Source organism: Cucurbita moschata, unplaced genomic scaffold (genome assembly GCF_002738365.1).
Source record: "Cucurbita moschata cultivar Rifu unplaced genomic scaffold, Cmos_1.0 Cmo_Scf00002, whole genome shotgun sequence".
Lineage (NCBI taxonomy): Eukaryota > Viridiplantae > Streptophyta > Magnoliopsida > Cucurbitales > Cucurbitaceae > Cucurbita > Cucurbita moschata.
The window spans coordinates 1,155,442-1,173,379 of record NW_019268518.1 but is presented as its reverse complement, the minus strand read 5'-3'; the positions used below and the strand labels follow the sequence as shown (position 1 = coordinate 1,173,379).

General features: G+C 34.4%; 1 protein-coding gene across 1 annotated transcript; it reads right to left on the bottom strand.

Annotated features, from left to right (window-relative positions):
- Positions 1–4,644: 4,644 nt before the first annotated feature.
- Positions 4,645–15,130, bottom strand: LOC111464564 (GDT1-like protein 4). Its single transcript, XM_023108835.1, has 13 exons — positions 14,872–15,130; positions 14,705–14,773; positions 13,524–13,583; positions 13,365–13,412; positions 12,710–12,798; positions 12,549–12,585; positions 12,418–12,465; positions 11,767–11,838; positions 11,636–11,680; positions 11,492–11,553; positions 6,209–6,281; positions 6,029–6,119; positions 4,645–4,940 (listed from the first exon to the last, which is right to left on the bottom strand). The coding sequence occupies exons 1-12, from the start codon at positions 14,890–14,892 to the stop codon at positions 6,048–6,050; spliced, it is 696 nt and encodes a 231-aa protein (XP_022964603.1). The 5' UTR covers positions 14,893–15,130; the 3' UTR covers positions 4,645–4,940; positions 6,029–6,047.
- Between the last annotated feature and the right edge of the window lie 2,808 nt (positions 15,131–17,938).

Genomic DNA, 17,938 nt, shown 5'->3' with positions numbered 1-17,938 from the left:
GAATGAGTCCACAACCATTTAAAATATTAATGCATATGACTTCAAAAACTATATTTTATTGCATGAGAGAGAGGGAGAATGATTCATGAATTAATTTAAATTATCCCATTGATTCAAATATTTTAATATATCTAATTTAAAATGTTTTTTAAACTGTCATCTTCAATAGATTTGGAATGAAATTGGATAAACTTTGAATAAGATTATCAACTCCTTATAAACTTTGAAAATCTAAAAAAAAATCTCAATACATCACTCCATATTTGAAATAACCCTATAGGGAGAAAGATAATCTATATATTTTTGGAAACATAGTAGAGATAATTAAATATTCATTTACAATATTACCGTGTATTGACGAGTTAAACAAAATATCTTCTCCAAATAATTAATTTGGTAGGTACCAATAATTAACTATTTTCCATATAAATATTTTCTTTTTACTTTTAAAAGAAAATAGTTTTTATGACTCTTGTGGTACATAAATTGTTTTGATCTAATTCAAATATTGGAGTATGTGTGGCAAATATCATATTGGTGTATAGATATTTCTTGTTTTACGACTCACATCTTTTCACTCAAATAAATTCACCATTGTTGTCATGGGAAGGTCCTCTAACTTTTCACTTGTTTGGATTCTAGTAACAATAGTTGACACTATCTTTAAGAGAAAAAATGTTTGCCGGTAAAATTTGCTAGTCCGATCAAGGATGAGAAGATGATGAAAAAGATCGGTTGTGTTCATACTTCCTCTATTGTTTTGCATGTGTTTACATATCTAACTCCAACCATGGATGACTTAAAGCATGTGCTACCTTAGTTTTTCAGGTAAAGGTAAAACTCCTATGCACAGATGACGATGAATACTGAGAAGGTCATGAAAGTCAAAATGGGGCATAATAGGACAGTTGAATGTTTTGAAATTTAAATTAGTAGATGATAAGTCGAGTTGGATTTCGATCGGTTGTTGTTTGGTGTTTTTCTAAAGTTTGGTTTTCATTTAAAACTATGCTAGGTTGAATTTCATGTTTTGAACTAATTATGTAAGACTATGGTTTTATTTTAAAGATGTTTATTATAAATTTCCGCATTTATGTTTTAAGCATGCATGGATTGATGTCACTAATTAAGTTAAGAAAATTAGGGGCGTTATAAACTATTATCTCCAATCACGCAGAGTTCTACGAGGCCCCTATTCCTGTTTTAGGTGGAATGCCCTGCACTGTGTTATGAGTTGGATGTTATGAATGACCTCCAATTTTTCTCACCTAGATGAGATGTCCTGCATTAGGATTTACTAATAGGATGTCACGATCATGATAGCATCACTCATGTGTTATCAGGGAGAGCCTACAAGTAGGTTACTTACTGAGTTTTTACTCCATCCATAAATATTCAAATATAAAATCAAGTACAGAAGAGATTATATACAACTCGAATTTAGTGGTCCTCTACACCAACATTCCCGAACGCTCCCATAGTAAGTGGTCCCATGATTTATGTTATGATATCATAATAAAATATGTGATATATATATATATACACATAGAAGTTCCTCATGTAAGTGTGTTCCAACGACGTAGAAGTTCCTCATGTAAGCGTGTTCCAACGGTGTAGAAATTCCTCATGCAAACCGTTAATTGTAGCATAAGATGACTTGGAATACAAAATACATCTTGGAATACCCTCATGCAAACCATACGCTTGGAACACCCACGTAAGATGACTCAATTAAATGTACAATTAGGCTCAATTTATGTAAATTGATATTCTTTTCAGAACTACGTTAGACTATTTTATGCTTACTAATTAGGATAAATGGAGCCATTAATAAGAAAATGATATAAATGGAGCCATTAATAAGAAAATGGTATAAATGGAGCAATTAATAAAAAAAAAAAATAGCTTGTATAAGTGCAAAATTAACTAAAAAAAAAAGCCTTGGTATAACTATACTTTTGTAGAGTTATTAGTGACCTATCCTTCACTGTTGAGCTTTGTTTTCTAGTCAGAACAGGGTTGGATATATAGTACTTCCTTACACATGACCCACACATGTGCACATGGACACATCAAGCGGGTTCATATACATACCCCTAGGCCTAGTTCATCAAGCTAGCACATGCTCACACTGTCAGACGCCACGGAGTGTAAGGGCCTACATAATATCATGGCGAACATAGATATTGTAAGATATGCATTCGTACTAAACATAACGAGAAAGTATCCCAATGCATATGTCATACAAAATGCATGAAGTCCCATAACATTAAAACATGACATATATTCTTGATGTTAGTCATACCTCCATTCTTTTCTTGACATACCGTTTCTATGAGACGTATATATGTGATACTTTTCATATTATTCGTGATTAACATACATGACTTTCTTGAAACATTGAGTATACACATTAACGTAGTTTACATGACGTGACACAAGAAGGTTCATGCATCATAAAACATCAATAACTTAACATAGTTTCATGATATAACATAATCATATTATAGTATAATTGATAACATAGCATAATTTGTACGCGATATAACATATATCATAGCATAAACATAACATAATGCACGTCAATCATAAAATACAACACGTGCAGGGGCTACATAGCAAGTATCGTTCATACAACAAACAAGTCATCCAACCAAGCCAACATGTAGTAACAATCTTTATCCAATCCTTTTCCATTTTTTAAAATTAAATTTCAGATACATTTAATTATTCAATAAGTTGGAACAAACAAAAAATAAAAATAAAAAATCATTTGATTCATTCTTGTTCATAAGAACGAACAAACATAGAGCAATAAGTAGAAAACTTGACAAGATTAGTAATGTCCAAAACATTAGAGTTAAGTGTACAAAGACATTAATAAATTAAACATAACATCGAAGCTATCTTTTAAAATAGAAAAATAGGCGATATGTTCCACAAAATTAATTGCAGCATTTGAAAGGAATCTTGTTAGAATATTCGGATATATTTATTTGGAAAGGTCATACTCATAGGAAAATGAAGCACAATATAGAAGTTTATCCTGAGAAAGAGCCAATTAAAGCCTTCCTAACCCTTAAAAGTATATACCATAGAAGACGACTTGGGAGCAAAAGAATAATAAAATTGTGATGTCTTAGAATCTTTCATTGTCAAAGATACCCATAGCCCCCACTTGGATCTAATGGTCTCAAATATATATCTTTTTTGAGAGAGAAAGGGGAAATGGTCCCTTGGGACAACCAAAAGCCAATTCGCCAAAATGCCTCTTTTTATTCATAAATTATAGCATTTTGGGTTTGATTTTAATGAGGAAGAGAGATTATCCATATGGGAATATGTCCTAATTGGAATAATTAAACCCTTTGTATCCACTTTTTGGGAACGTGCATAGGAACACAAATCAACTATATTTTAATATTATCAAACATGTTGGAATCAATTTAATGATTTTAAATTATGGGCCTAAACCTTTTTTATTTTAAAAAAATATTGATACATAGTTAAGTCGTATCAATTTGTTAATTTTGATTGAATTGTGGAAACTCTGAGGTCATATCACTTCAAATGGGTAAAAAGTAATAATTTAAAAGATTAGAGCTTTAATGTTTTTAGTTTGATGATGAGAATAATGAGAAATAAGAAGAAGAATAGATCCATATGAACTGAACCACATATTCAAAGTTAGGGGACAGCCTTTGTTATGAAACAGACTACAGAAAGCTTCTTTTGTCCATTGCCAAACCCAATCTGGACGTTAACGCAAAGGCACTCATTTCTAGAATTGACTTTCTTTTCTTTCTGGATTTTTTTTTAATAAAATTAATTAGTTTTTGTATTAAATTGGTCCCTAATTTTTTTCAATTTCAATAAATTATTGTACTTAGTTATAACTAATGCTTCTAAGATACATTTATTTTATGATGTCTTACCTTTCGTAACAAATTTGTTCTTGTTTTTGAAATTTTAAAAAACAAAGCTGTTCAATATCTTTTTTTTTTTTTTTTTTTTTTTTCCCTTCCTTTGCCTTTTTTAAAAAAAGAATCTTCGATGTCTATTTTTCCAGATATTTTCTTTCTTCCCTACTTTTCTGTATCTGTCTCTTATAGTAATGTGTCTTTCATTTTCTCCATATACATAATAGTTTAAAGTCTTAAGGAACTTATTTGAAAAGACCTCATAACATTGTCACACTTTATTACACTCTAATAGTATCAAACAACCTCGTATTTTTGTGCATTATTTTTGTTGTTGTTTGATATCCTGATATTATTCAAAATCATGTGTATGAAAAAAACTGACAAAATATACACAAAACAGTCACAATATCAGATAAATGACAGAACCAAGCATCATGACAGCATAACATAATACATATTTACTCAGAAAAAAAAAAAAAATTAATTTGTGAAAGTTTTTAATTACGTGACTAAGATTAGATTAAACTTGTAGGTTTTAAAAATTACAATGCATGCTTAAACATTTACTCGAATCTAAAAATGTTATGAAATTTTCTATGAAAATAAAAAAAAAATGAAAAAATGACATCCTCCAAACGCTAAATGGCAAAAACTCAAAAACAAATATTCTCCACTAAAATAATTAGCGTTTTCTGTAAACTACGGGCATTGAACACCAACATTAAAAAAATATTACGTTAAAAAGAAATATATTTATTTTGAATTATTCTAATCGGATTTGATATATTCTCTTAATATGTTGCTACAAAGACCTAAGACCATCTAGAACAGCTCTACGAATATCTGAACTATACGAACTAAGAACTACTGCAATCAATGTCCAGCAAGCTACTACCACTAATACAGTATTTGGTAAAACATGTTATTGGCTCTTTAAATGGGTCTTAAATTCGTCCATCGATGGCCAATATGGAGGGCAGGTGTGTGGCAACAATTCGGCCAAGCACCCTTCTATACCTGCAAGCGAAAACAATGACTTGAGATACAATGTGCCAAAAAATGAGCTGAAAATAGGTGACTTTGGAATGACTTATGAAAAGTAAAGAGTACATTTAAAAATTTTGATGGAATTGGGTGACATTGTCGGTTGTGCTTTTAAGGATCCTAATCTGCCATTGTTCAGTCAGAAGGTTCGCATTTCCGTCAATTTTTGTGTCTGGTAGGGAGTCTAAAGACATTGCTGCTTTAATAAACCTAAAGACGCCGCATTTCTGGGCGTTCGTTGTTAGGCTCCTAAACCTCCATAAGAGTCGTCTAGTGGTTCTTTTTTCTAGCATTAAGTGTAGTCCTTGCCCCTCTTCCTCCCCTTTATTTTTTCTTGCTATGGAAGGTTAATGTTTCCATGAATGTAAAATTCTTTGGAGTTGTCAGTTTACCAGAAGTTGCACTGGGGAATCAACACAATGGATTGGATTCCAGAACACACTTCCTATTAGGGCCGCAGTGGTGTATTCTCGGTAGAAAGATCGGGTCAATTGCTTCGGGGTTGTCAGTTTGCTCGTCCGATTTGAAACTGCTATTCGAGGTTTATGGAGTTTGTTTGTCCAGTAACAGGTGAAATTTAATGATGGAGAAGGTTCACCTTCACCCTACTCTAAGGAAAAGGGAATTGTTCTCTAGAGAGCTAATTTTTTTTGCAGTTCTATAGAGAATGTGGATTGAGAGGAATAATATAATCTCCATGAATGAGATCTTGGTAGGAGGTTTGGTCCCAAGCCAAGTTGAACTCCCTGATTTCAGTCTCTGTAAGATGGAAACCCTTTCTACTATCGTTAGGTTAGTTCCTATTTGCTCCTCTTTGGCCACCATTTTTGTAGGATCATGTTGCAAACCTCTATTTGGCCCTTTTGTATCCATTCATATTTCAATGAAGGCTTGATTTTTCAATTATTTTCAAGCGAACGAAAATACAAGTACATGAGTATGTTAGTTAATCAATTCCATCACGAAAGGGAACTACTTATCATTCTGAGCTTAAAAATGAAAGAATAAGCCCTACTAAGAAAGAAATAAGATCCCAAAAGCATGCCAGTATCATAACTAACCATAATGAGCTTGTAAAAATTATGGCTCAACAGTTGAGAGGAAGGACTGGATTCCGAAAACAATAAATAAAATCCCACCTGAGAGAGCAACCTGAAAAGGAGAAACGAAAATTTAATTTTTCTGCTCAACAATGATAACAGTAAGCAACTAGCAAGAAGAGTGAATCAATTGTGGAGTACTATTTTCTCAGATATTTGTGATGCCAAGCTCCTTCCTCCAAGGACTGCAGCAGTTGTACACAATGCCTGTCCCCTGAGAGAGATTATTAATGACATTTAACAAATAGGCAGATGTGACAGGATAAATGCAGTAGGAAGTAGGTGACTAATTGTGCTGTTGTCCATTCACATCCATTAAGGTTGTCATCAACACAAGATAAAAGTAGGTTCCCATTGAGACCAATTACTTGCAATAAAACTTCCATTCTTGCTTTATAACAAAATTAAAGTCGGCAGCAGCTAGTCGACCAACTTTAAAAATTGTCATTAAAAAAAAGTTGGGAGGATAGAACAATTATGAAGCAATGCAATAATTGGAAAAGATAAAACATAACATTTAACTAATTGAAAAGGATAAACAAAAAGTAAGGAGGTGGTTGCCATAATTGAAAAAGATAAAATATGCAATGCAGCAATGTATACTAGATGGTTATGATACCTGAACTTTCTGGAGGAATCTTGCTCATAATTATGCAAAATACAGATATCTAATATTTTAAGCAATGGGGCTCTATCATGCACATAATGTTTTTTAAACAAGAAACAATTTCATTGATGTAAGAAATTTACAAAAATGAGATTTCAAAAAGCTCTCCCAATTAACTACAAAGGAAGCATAAGAGTAAGAAACAAAGAGATTTGAACATTTACACCAGGAAATAGCATAGTAGATAACGGATTAAAGAACAATTCAAGGAATTGCACTTTTTCCCAGAAAAACTATTCGGTTTCATCCTTTCCAAAGAATCCAATAGAAAACCCTAGTAATGTTCATCCACTGTAAAGCCTTGATATTCTTGAACAAGTGCCCTAACAGAATTAAGATGAGTAAATCCTTAACATTTCTAGGAGAAACCAAAGTGAGAAAAACTAATTCAAGAGTATTCCAGAATCTACTTGCAAATGGACAGTGTTTGAAGATGTGACTCAGGGATTCATCAACGGCTTGCCAAAGAGAGCACCACGCAGGGGATAAAGCCATGAATGGCATATGCCTTCGAAGAACATCTTTGGTATTGATGGCTCTCAGTGATCGCTCCCAAAGGAAAATTTTGATTTTCTCTGGGTATTTTATTTGACCTTCCATGTGGCTTTAGATAAAGACTCAAGGAGGCAAGTGCCATCACCCATGTCTGACAAAAAAAGAGATTTAATAGAGAATTGTCCATTGGGATTAAGGAGAATTCTCTACTTAAGTGAGGACATTGGGGTCAAGATCGGGGCTGAGGTCTGCCCATTCTATTGTCTCTTCATCTTTCAAGTTTCTCCCAAGTCTAAGGTCCCAGAATCTGTTGGTATTGTTCCAAACTTCTTTAGCCGTGGCCACTTTGCAGTGAGAAAGTCTATACAGGTGAGGGTAACGAGAAGCGAATGAGGAGCTAGTTACTAAAGAATCAGTCCAGAAAAGATATTGGCACAATCCCCAACTTGATGACAAATGCAGCTTGTGATAAGATTTTGCTGCTTACCAATAGCTCTCCAGGGGCCCCTTCAGTGGCTGATATAGCCCACAGTTTGAATAAGTCGATGACCCAAATTTTCCTTTAACAAGGCTTACTCCACAAAGCATTTTTGTCCTGGTTATACCGCTAAACTCGTTTTGCCAAAAGAGCATTATTTTGGCCCCTCGTGGAATGTTGTCCAAGGCCCCCTTGATCTATCAGATAGAGGATATTGCTCCACCTAACAAGATGCTGTCGACTATCATTCAAACCCCCTTAAGAAATCTCTGAACAATCTTTTCATCTCCTAGCCCACCTAAATAGGTAAATGAAACAAGTGTAGGGAGATTGGATACCGAACCCTGGAGTGTGAGTCTTACTCCTTTGGATGTAAATGTAGATCACCATGCCGATAGTCTTAACTCTTTTTTTTTCCCCTATAAGTGGAGCTCAGAAACCGCTAGTCTTGGGTGCACCATTGAGAAGAAGTCCCAAAAATGGCCAATCACCTAACTTACGCCCATATTACTGTGGTATAACCTTGATCACTGTGGGTTCCACGTTGATACAAATAATCTCTTATTTATGAAGATGAACACTGAGACCAAAGCCTGATCAAAAGTATTAACCACCAGTAGCAGATTATGAACTAATGACTCGTCTTCAAACTCTGAAAAAGGATTGTGTCATCCGCAAACTGAATGTAATTGATACTCAAGTGGTATTGGCCGACCGAAAAGCCTCTGATATGACCTCCATATTCAGCTTTGGTGAGCAAACGGCTAAGATTAACCATTATATGATAAAAAGAAGTGGGGATAAAGGATCCTCTTGTCTAAGGCCGAGAGAGGCAAGAATTTTACACGAGGGCAGCCATTTATCAGTATTGAGAAGTTTTCTTTGGAGATAGACTCCAATCCATGTTCTCTATTTTAATCCAAAACCTTTAGCAGCGAACATTCATTCAAGAAATGCTCAATCCACCTTATCAAAGGCCTTACAAGTATCAAGTTTAATGATCACACCATTTCACTTCTTTCTTTGTCATTTATCAATGAGATCATTATCCATAATTGATGCATCAAGAATTTGTCTAATTTCAATAAAAGTTGTTCGGTAATCAGTAATGGCCACCTATCAAGCATCAAGTTTCTTTGGAATTAACTCTATATAAATTTCATTTAAACTGGCATTAATAATCCCCTTCTTAAGAACAAATCTTGAAACAATTTCATGATATCATCTTTAAGGTTGATCGAACATTTTTTAAACAATTCCAATATAAACCCATGTGATTTTTTTGAGCCAAGGAGCTTAACTACATTCCATACTTCAAATTCTATAAACTCATCTTCCAAACTTGCTGATATGTCTATCAATAGGACTCCACTCGATATCTATGGGGAAGGTTGTCAAATTATCGTTTGTCCCATAAAGTTCTCTATAGAACCCAATGAATTCTGAGAGTCTCAGCACGAATGGCATCTTCTTCTGGAAATCCTAGCCCATTAAGAAGGCTTCTTCATAGGTGGATAAGATTACCATAATAGTGTTCTTCTTTTCTTTGTGGCCATAATATGGTGGAAGAAGGTGGAATTAGTATCTTCGTCTTCAATCCATTTTTTCTTATATTTTTGCTTCCATTTTTGTTCCTCGTGGGCTGCTAAAGATAAAAATATTTGCCTTCATCGTCTTTCCTTGTGAAAGTTGTGATAAAGAGATGGGCCCAGATTCCTCCAAGTTATCTAGGATAGATATTTCAGTCAACAATTGAATCTTCTTTGTAGTTAGAACTGAGACTCTTTTTCAGATCTTTAAGCTTGATTACAAAGCCATGACTAGGCTAGCCTCGCGAGGGGTGTTCTTCCACCAATAATCAGATAAAGGCAATAAAGAATGGTGTAGTAACCACATGTTTCAAATCGGAAAAGGGAAGGACACCATTTACAGCTACCAATATAGAGAGTTAAGGAGGAAATGGTCAGATGTTGGGCAATCAAGTTTGTGAAATTAAAATCTCTAGCTAGCAATCAACCAATTTTCCGTGCATAAATGAGATCGGTTGTATAGTTCTTGCAAAAAAGGTGGCCTCTCTTGATATCTATGGGTCATATACATTCGTGATCCAAAACTGAAAACCATCAGCAAGGTAAGGAGAAGGGAGAGAGGAACAAACCTTTGGTGATGTGAGAAGAGACAATGGTTGGACCATTCCACATGATGATGATCCCTCCCAAAGAGCAATAAGCATCTAAACGAGTCCAACTAATATTCCTATCGCTCCGTAATGACTTAATGATAAGTCAATCGACATACGCCAATTTAGTTCCTATAGTATGACCGCAGTTGGATTGAATTTAAGGAGAAAGGTTTTAATGAGGGCCCAATCCAATGCCTCTTACCTTCCAAGTAACAATATCATGAGGTGACCTCCCCCTCCCAATGAGAGGTTTGACGAAGATTTTTTTGTAATTGATATTTGACGCAAGCCCCACCAGCTCTCTATACTAGCTTCCACTGGGAACCAGCAGTAGTCTTTTTAGCTGCTTCTACAAAACCTCCACAAGAGTCTCCAGTGGCTTTCAATGTTTCGGGGTACTAGCAATCTAAAAGGAGCTTTTGTATTTTAATTCATCCTCCATAAGATGGAAACACGGGGCATCTCGACTGTGCTTCTACACTATCGTTCGAACTTTAATTTATAACCACCAATTTTTGGTCAATCCCTAGTGGAACAAAGAGATGGGATTTTCACACATTGATCACATCACACGCGGAAGGGATTTAAATGACAGGAAACGTGGAAGAGCAATTGAAGACAACAAGTGATCTTGTACCATTCGCCATGAAAATTTCTTCCCGTAACAATCACTGCTTGGTCCTAGAGGGAAGTGTCAAGCAACTGTGCATCGAAAGGGTCCACAAAAGCATGGTCATTGGCAATCACGATTATTTTGAATGAGGCAACAAGTGCAGATGGGAGCTTTGTAGAGGTGGATCCATTTAATGAAGGAAGCACGGGGTTTTTTGGTTGGTGGGAGGGTTTACGAGAAGGCATAAAAGCAACCCTTGATGGGTGGAGGGTTTTGGGTATAGGTGACCTAGCTTTAATGGAAGGGAAGGGGTAGTTTGCTATAAGCTTATAAAAAGCATCTCGTTCTTTCTTTCTTCGCCCATAGGTATGAAGAGTTTGCTTAAACAGCCATTGTCATGAGGAAGGGTGACCTTGACAAAGAGTACCCTTTTTGTTTGAATTTTTTTCAACCCAAATGGTTGCTTTGGAAAAGCGCTCTACCCTAAGGAACTTCTGCTACAAGAAACAAAGAGCAAGACATGTGTAGTAGCAACAAGCCATTTCAAAGTTTTCAATGCAAAGCTATGAAGAAGGACTTGTCTCGAGTAAACTCTAAAATCTTCACTCCACTCCCACGATATCTCTTGCCCAGCTCTATGGAGTACTTTCTTTTGATGGTAACAGTTCTCTTCTTAAAGGGTGGGTTTATCGCCACTGCAAGGGTAAGTGGCGGTAGGAGGGGTGAGTTTGGTCATGGTTACCAGAGGGAGCAAGGTGAAGGGTTGGGGTGAGAGGGAGAGAGAGCCAGCATTTATGCTTTTGAAGTTTTTTTTTTTTCTATCATGCACACAACGAATTCTATAAATGAATGCAAAACACATTTGACGCTCATAGGACAAAGTGGAGTCTATATTGGAAAAACACTGAAGAAAAAAATATCAATAGGAATAGCCTCATACAAGAAGAACGATCTCAAATACAAGGGTACAGTTCATAGGCACAACTTACAAAATTCCACCAAGAACGACACCAATTGGGTCTTCATCTGCAGCTAAGCCAATCGTCGCTAACTGACAAAGGCAGCAAAATCTCAGTACTTTGGAGTGAAACAACAAGTTAGATAGAAGGGTCATTCTCAGTTTTGGTACTTACCTGACTCTTGTCACCCCATTCGCCAAAAAAGGTAATGGAAAATGCCTGCAGAAACTCAAGGGGAAAATTGGAAAGTTAATAAATCTTACAACTATATTTGACTGAAATATCAAAGGCTATAAAAATATAACCTTTAAATATATTGGTGACAAGAACTGCAAGAGAAATGACCGATTCTGTTTCTTCACATCATCATCATCAACCTGTCATGAGGTTAAGTGTTATGATACCAAATTACCATGCAATCATCCATATATCGACAATTTCCACATGCCAATCCGTAAATGAAAATAGAAATACTATAGCTTCTCCTTACTTCTGTAAAAATAAATTCAACTAGTGTTTTATCCCGTAACAAAACAATAAGAATAACAATCAATTTAGAGAGGGAGAGATTTATATCAACAATCTGCAAGAAGGTTTCTAAACTCTCAATCATCTTAATATAGTTGGTCTATGTTCATCTGAGATCAAAACAGAAAACGTTATAATAATTCAGAGATGGAGGGAGGTTAGGCAGACCATAGATTGCCTGTGAGAGAAAGCAAAGGATATGCGCTATCAAATCTGTAAAGAAGATACAAGAAAAAATGACTACAGGAAGCAGATTCACATCATGCATCTAGGAGTCCTCTCAAATCCTTACAAGATGTCAAGTAGAACTTGTTGAACTTTTTATATTAACACAATAGAACACAGTAAACTTTTTGAAATGACTAGACTGGATGACAGTTTATAAGGGGTAAGAGGACGTATAATCTCTTTCTGATAGTACAATATACCTTATTGCCATCTTTGGAACCTTTTCTGTTAGCCTTCAGATCAGCATCCTAAGCACAAGAGACACCCGAGTAAAGAAATGGATTGCCACCTGCGTGTGTGCAGAAGGGATTTAAAAAATTAAAAAACTAACCAATCTAGCTTCAACTTCAGCCAATTCTTCAGACTCCCTGCCAATAAAATATAAACAAAGCAGAGTCAGTGGAGACAGCTGTTGATTTGGTTACTTATATGCACACATAAAATTAAAGTACTATTTGGAGAAAATATATAAAATAACAAAGGAATCATTACCCTCCATCATTAAATGCATCCCACAAAGACCACAGTCCAAAACCAAGGAACAATAGCGTTGTTACATGATGAGTCCATTTACGTGAAATCTGCATAAAATTAGAGTACATCACAATGCAAAGAAGAACTGGGGAAGAAAGGACATGAGAGAGTCCAAAAATGATTCTTGTGCAAGAAAACCAAAGAAAGGGTATCATTTAGGCTTAACAATAAGAAAGATAGTAGCTAAATTGCCTAAGATATATCAAGAGCTCAAAGAAGTACCATACCATTGCAAGTTTAAAACTCTCAAATTATTTGTCGAAAAGAAATTCATTCAGATGAATGCTTTAATACTCCAACTTACCAATGCCACACAGCATATCAAGACCTTATTTCTAATTGCATTCGTGTAAGGCTTCTGCCCTTCAACAGAGCAAAAAAAAAAAATATCTAAGTAACTTGACAGTTGGTTTTATACTTCAACATTGCAAATCTACTATTTTTGCATCCCACAATATTAAGCACAGACAACAAATAGCCATGCAAAATTAACATCTGCAACAAATGCATAAAGAAGCTGCACTTAAAATTGTCACTCATTCAAGCCCTAGCAGGTAAAAGAAATTAAACAGGCAAGTATGAAGCATTCAATTTGAGCGATCAATTATATTACCAGATTTGGTGCAGCCCAACCAACCAGAACAGAAAGAATGGTCATTACCTTCAAAACAGAAAAAGTACTATGTTAGATGCAATGACGTAGACAGGGAAGCTGGTAAAGGCACATGCAATGAAGAAACGATGTATGACAACTTTTGACAAACATACTTACAATCAAAGCCGACAGACAACCAGATAAGACAAGTCTCCTTGGATGCCGCATTGCCATGATCTTTAAACAGAGGATTAAAACATGAGAAGTGAGTCGGCATTCGGAATTTCATAGAAAACGATTAGGAAAACAATATTTATTCAAAAAGAGATGAGAAATACATCAAAAAATTGTAGACAAATTTCGGCAGTTTAATCTTATCAAGACTTGAGTACAAGGACCCCTCTCTAAAACAAATCACAAATCATATGGTGCTAACATGTCCTCCACAACGACTTGCGATACCTAGGTCTTTCACATAACAGATAAAACCAAATATATTACTTCAAATTCATGATTTTATGACACCATGGCGTCAAATGAAATTGCAGTGCTTGCATAAAGAAAAAAAAAAAAATCAGTTTTTCACTTTCTTTTTAAAAATATATATTAAAAACCGTTTAATAAAAATAGCCCTGCTAGAACAATTTTTGCACCAACTTCTTCCGAGTTTTTTTTTTTTTTTTAACTGAAATGCATCAAGCCCCACTATGAGTCGCCACTTTCCCAACTCGTTGTTAATGAAGCACACAAGTATTTTGTTATTGGGTTATGCAGCTCCTTTAAGTGTGGAACACAATCGTCAGTAACTAAACAAGTCAAAAAGTTATAAGAGTGTACAATTCGGTATTCTCCTTTGAACATATCCATGTACGAATGTATCAAAAGAGAAACTTTGACCAACTTGGTGAAAGTGAGGAAAACAAGCGGGAAACCAACAGCGACAGGAACACTGTCTAGGAAAAACAACCGAATCGCATTTCCGTCACCAGGGAAGCGGGGAGGAAAAGTCATCCAGAACGAATAGAAGATCCACACCGCAAACGACTAAAAGTGCCTTTTACTCGTCCTTTATCAGGAAGGAACTTATGCTTGAAAAAAGGGCGGAAAATGCTTCCTTGTGGGCCTCAAATAAGTCCCCACTCACACTGATGAGCAATTAAGCCGATAACTAGAAAACGTAATCCTAAATCAAGCTCTAAAATCCACTAAGCGAAATGGCACGGCATACATATTCCATTTGGAAGTCAACTTTCGGATAAAAACGGATGGGTGGCTTATACCAGAAGACACTAGTTACAGATTTATCGAAAAAATAAATTTTAAAAAAAAAAAACAGAAATTCACAACGATCAACTAACCGCAGCAGCGAAGAATGTTTTATCCCCGATCTCGGAGAGCACAGTCATCGCAAGCGACTTCGTAAAACCCTAAGAAAGCAAAGCAAAACGAAGAAAAAATCATGAAATTAAATAGAGAAAAAAATCGGAAGAGAATCAGCGAAATTTGAATAAGAGAGATGAAACACCTGGATGATGGATGTGGCCATCGCGATCGGTGGAGAAAAAAGGAAGTGAAGAGGCGAGTGAGGAAGAGAAGGAGGTGAAGGTTAGAAAGGAGCGTCAGAGTATGGATTCTCCGAGAGGCTCCGAATCCCCGAAGTGGGATGAAATGGATCAGTGGCTGTGTAACTCACCAAGTCCCTTGGAAGTTCAGATGAGACGAAGGGAAAAAGAGGGATTTTGGAGAAAGGCCTTTTTGGCTTTTTCCTCTTTGCGAATGAAGAATATTTCATTTTACACTAAATTAATAAATATACTCGAACCATATTTTGTCCTTAATTAATAATAATAAATTATTAAACCTTTTAAATTTTTAAATTTTTTTAATGAAATATACATTATCTTTTTAAAGTAGCATTATTTTTTTAAATATTTTTTTAAAATATTAATCTATCCCACTTTTCATTCGTTTGTCTCTGAACTCTTATTATTTCTTTCCTCTGATTTTAAATAAAATAATATTCTCTCGTTTCTAAGCATTTTAAAATATAATTTTAAGAAACTTTAATACCCACCTACCCACCTTGTTTGGATTTATGATAATTTAAATTCGTTATTTCCTATCCTAAGCTCTTATGCAAACGTAACACATTTATACATAAATATTAAAATTGACAACGCCCTATCCTAACCTAATGTCTAAGAATTTAAATTATGTTATCTTATACATGTGTTATGGTCTTGATATGGAAATCAACCCAAGGGAAAGTATGGAACGGATTACCTTGATGATCAAGATCAAGAGTAAAGAAAACTCGTTTCTAAACTCGTGATTTGAATCACTCCACAAGAGGTTTGATCAATACCACTTGAATGACTCTAGATGCAAGTTCTAAACACAAGAATTTGCAAAGAAAGTTTAGCTCTCAACAAAGTTAAAATAGAAATTCTATTCTTAATTCCAAAATCTGATGTCTAATCAAAGAAAAGAAGCTTTATATAGCCTTTACAACCTTAACCTATGTCATACCTAACTCCCAAATTAAATGGGCTAGTAAATGAGAAATACCCATAACCTCCATATTTAAATGGCTAGTTAATGGTGGAATATAGTAACCTAGGTAGGTTACAATATAACCTTAACTCCTATATTTAAAACTAACTTAAATATGACAAACAAATAGTTGAACTATAATTAAATAATGCAAATAATAAAATGTGCTTATTAGTCATTCTTGGACTATTTGATAAATTCAGCGGAGTTCATTAAATGCAACTTAAAGTGCATTTAATTCATCTCTTTCTTGAACCTCAACTTTGCACAACATATAAGGGAGGTCTCCAGCGTCTTCTAGAATTTCCTTTGATGAGCTCACCATAGCTTGAATATAACTGTATAAAGTTTGTTGTAGCTTCCTGGCTCTCGTCCTTGTAATTGGACCTTGAGGTATGGAAATTCCTTGGTCGTGGTTCATATCAAGTCTTTACTTGTGATGTCGTCAGTTTACAGTCGTGCCTTATCTTTACCTGAAAAATAAAAATAGCACCGGCCTTGAGTATTTTAATAAATACTCAGTAAGTGACATCATTATTAGGGTCAAAGAATGCAAACACATGCAACTTATGATTATAAACCTATCGTTAAAACTATCATAGAGGTGGTCTCCAATCTAGACAAAATTAAATGTGTAGTACTTCCTTACACAGGACCCACGCGTGCAAGCGTGAATCCACCAAGCGGTTCACACATTCCCTAGACAAATCTTAGTTCAGCTAGTTGTTTGTAGTCGAATGTCCAGAGTTCAGCAAACTTTTGAATATCATACAAGGCATAATCATCATCCTCATAGTGTATGCGTCCGTGTTCATTATCATAAATGGGGAAGTAATCCGATGTAAATAAATACACAATATGCATGAGGTCCTTATAATTTTCATCTTAAATTATTCTTATGACACGACTCTATACATTATTCACATATTACTCTAGGTAACGTGCATACATTAACCTTCCTACATTCTTTATCGTTAACATCATCATCATGCATCTCATGTCATCATGTCGTCATCATCATTATCATAATATTATTATTATTACATCTTCATAATATCACATCATACTAACTCACATCATCATCATCATCATGACATCATCATGTCGCCACTGGACATGTGTCGTCATACATAAGACAAGTTTTCCGACCGAACCGATAGTAAGACCACTTACTTAATTAACCTAAGCTCGTGTTACCAATTTATCCTTCATGAAAGTTCAGTTTTGTCATTTGAAATCAAAGTCAACCTATATAAGTCCATTACATAAATTTCAAGTTCAAACTTTTGCAGAAGTATTTAGCTAAATTTTATAATGATTCATGTGTTCGATTTTATGCGGATATTAGATATTTTGTATGATTAGAGTCTTGAAATGTTTATATATGGTTCGAAATATATATATATTTTTTTATAGAGCATAATCTATTTTAACCCAGGTTTAAATTGGGATTCAATTTCTCAATCTGCAACCAAACACATATCTCAAGGCATGAAATACAGTTTTGCTTTAATTAAATTTCTTGCTTTCAAAGTATGTATTAAACATGGTTTCCATGATACCCAAAAATAAAATATATAAAAATAATAATAAAATGTAACCAATGTGGATATATATATATATATATATATATATATATATATATATACACACTAAATTGTATATAAGAAAATATCCTCCAACCTTGTCATTTGTTAAAAAAAAATAATAATAAATAAATAAAATAGCATCAAATTTTTATAAAACTTTAAAAACTGCTCTTAAAATTTGTATAATTAGTATTTTTGCAATATCTTATAAGTTACATATTTTAGTTTATTATGATATATATATGTAATACAATTTATAATACGTATGGAATAAAAACATAAAAAAAAAAGTTATTTTTGTTAGAAATGTTTAGTATTTGAGTAAATAAATTTGTAAAAGAATACACATATTAGTGGAGGCAATAAATAAATAAATAAAATAAATAAAATAATTGTGATTGTAAGTTGCAATGAATGAGAAAATAATAAAGAAAAAAAGAAAGAAAGAAA

What these genes read in the sequence shown, in the direction of transcription:
- LOC111464564 (XM_023108835.1), bottom strand. Translation starts at nt 14,892, where the DNA reads ATGGCCACATCCATCATCCAG. An exon ending in GTCGTTCTTGGTGGAATTTT is followed by an intron (nt 6,282 to 11,491) that starts GTAAGTTGTGCC and finishes AATCTCTCTCAG; the next exon opens with GGGACAGGCATTGTGTACAA. An exon ending in CACAAATATCTGAGAAAATA is followed by an intron (nt 6,120 to 6,208) that starts GTACTCCACAAT and finishes TCTCCTTTTCAG; the next exon opens with GTTGCTCTCTCAGGTGGGAT.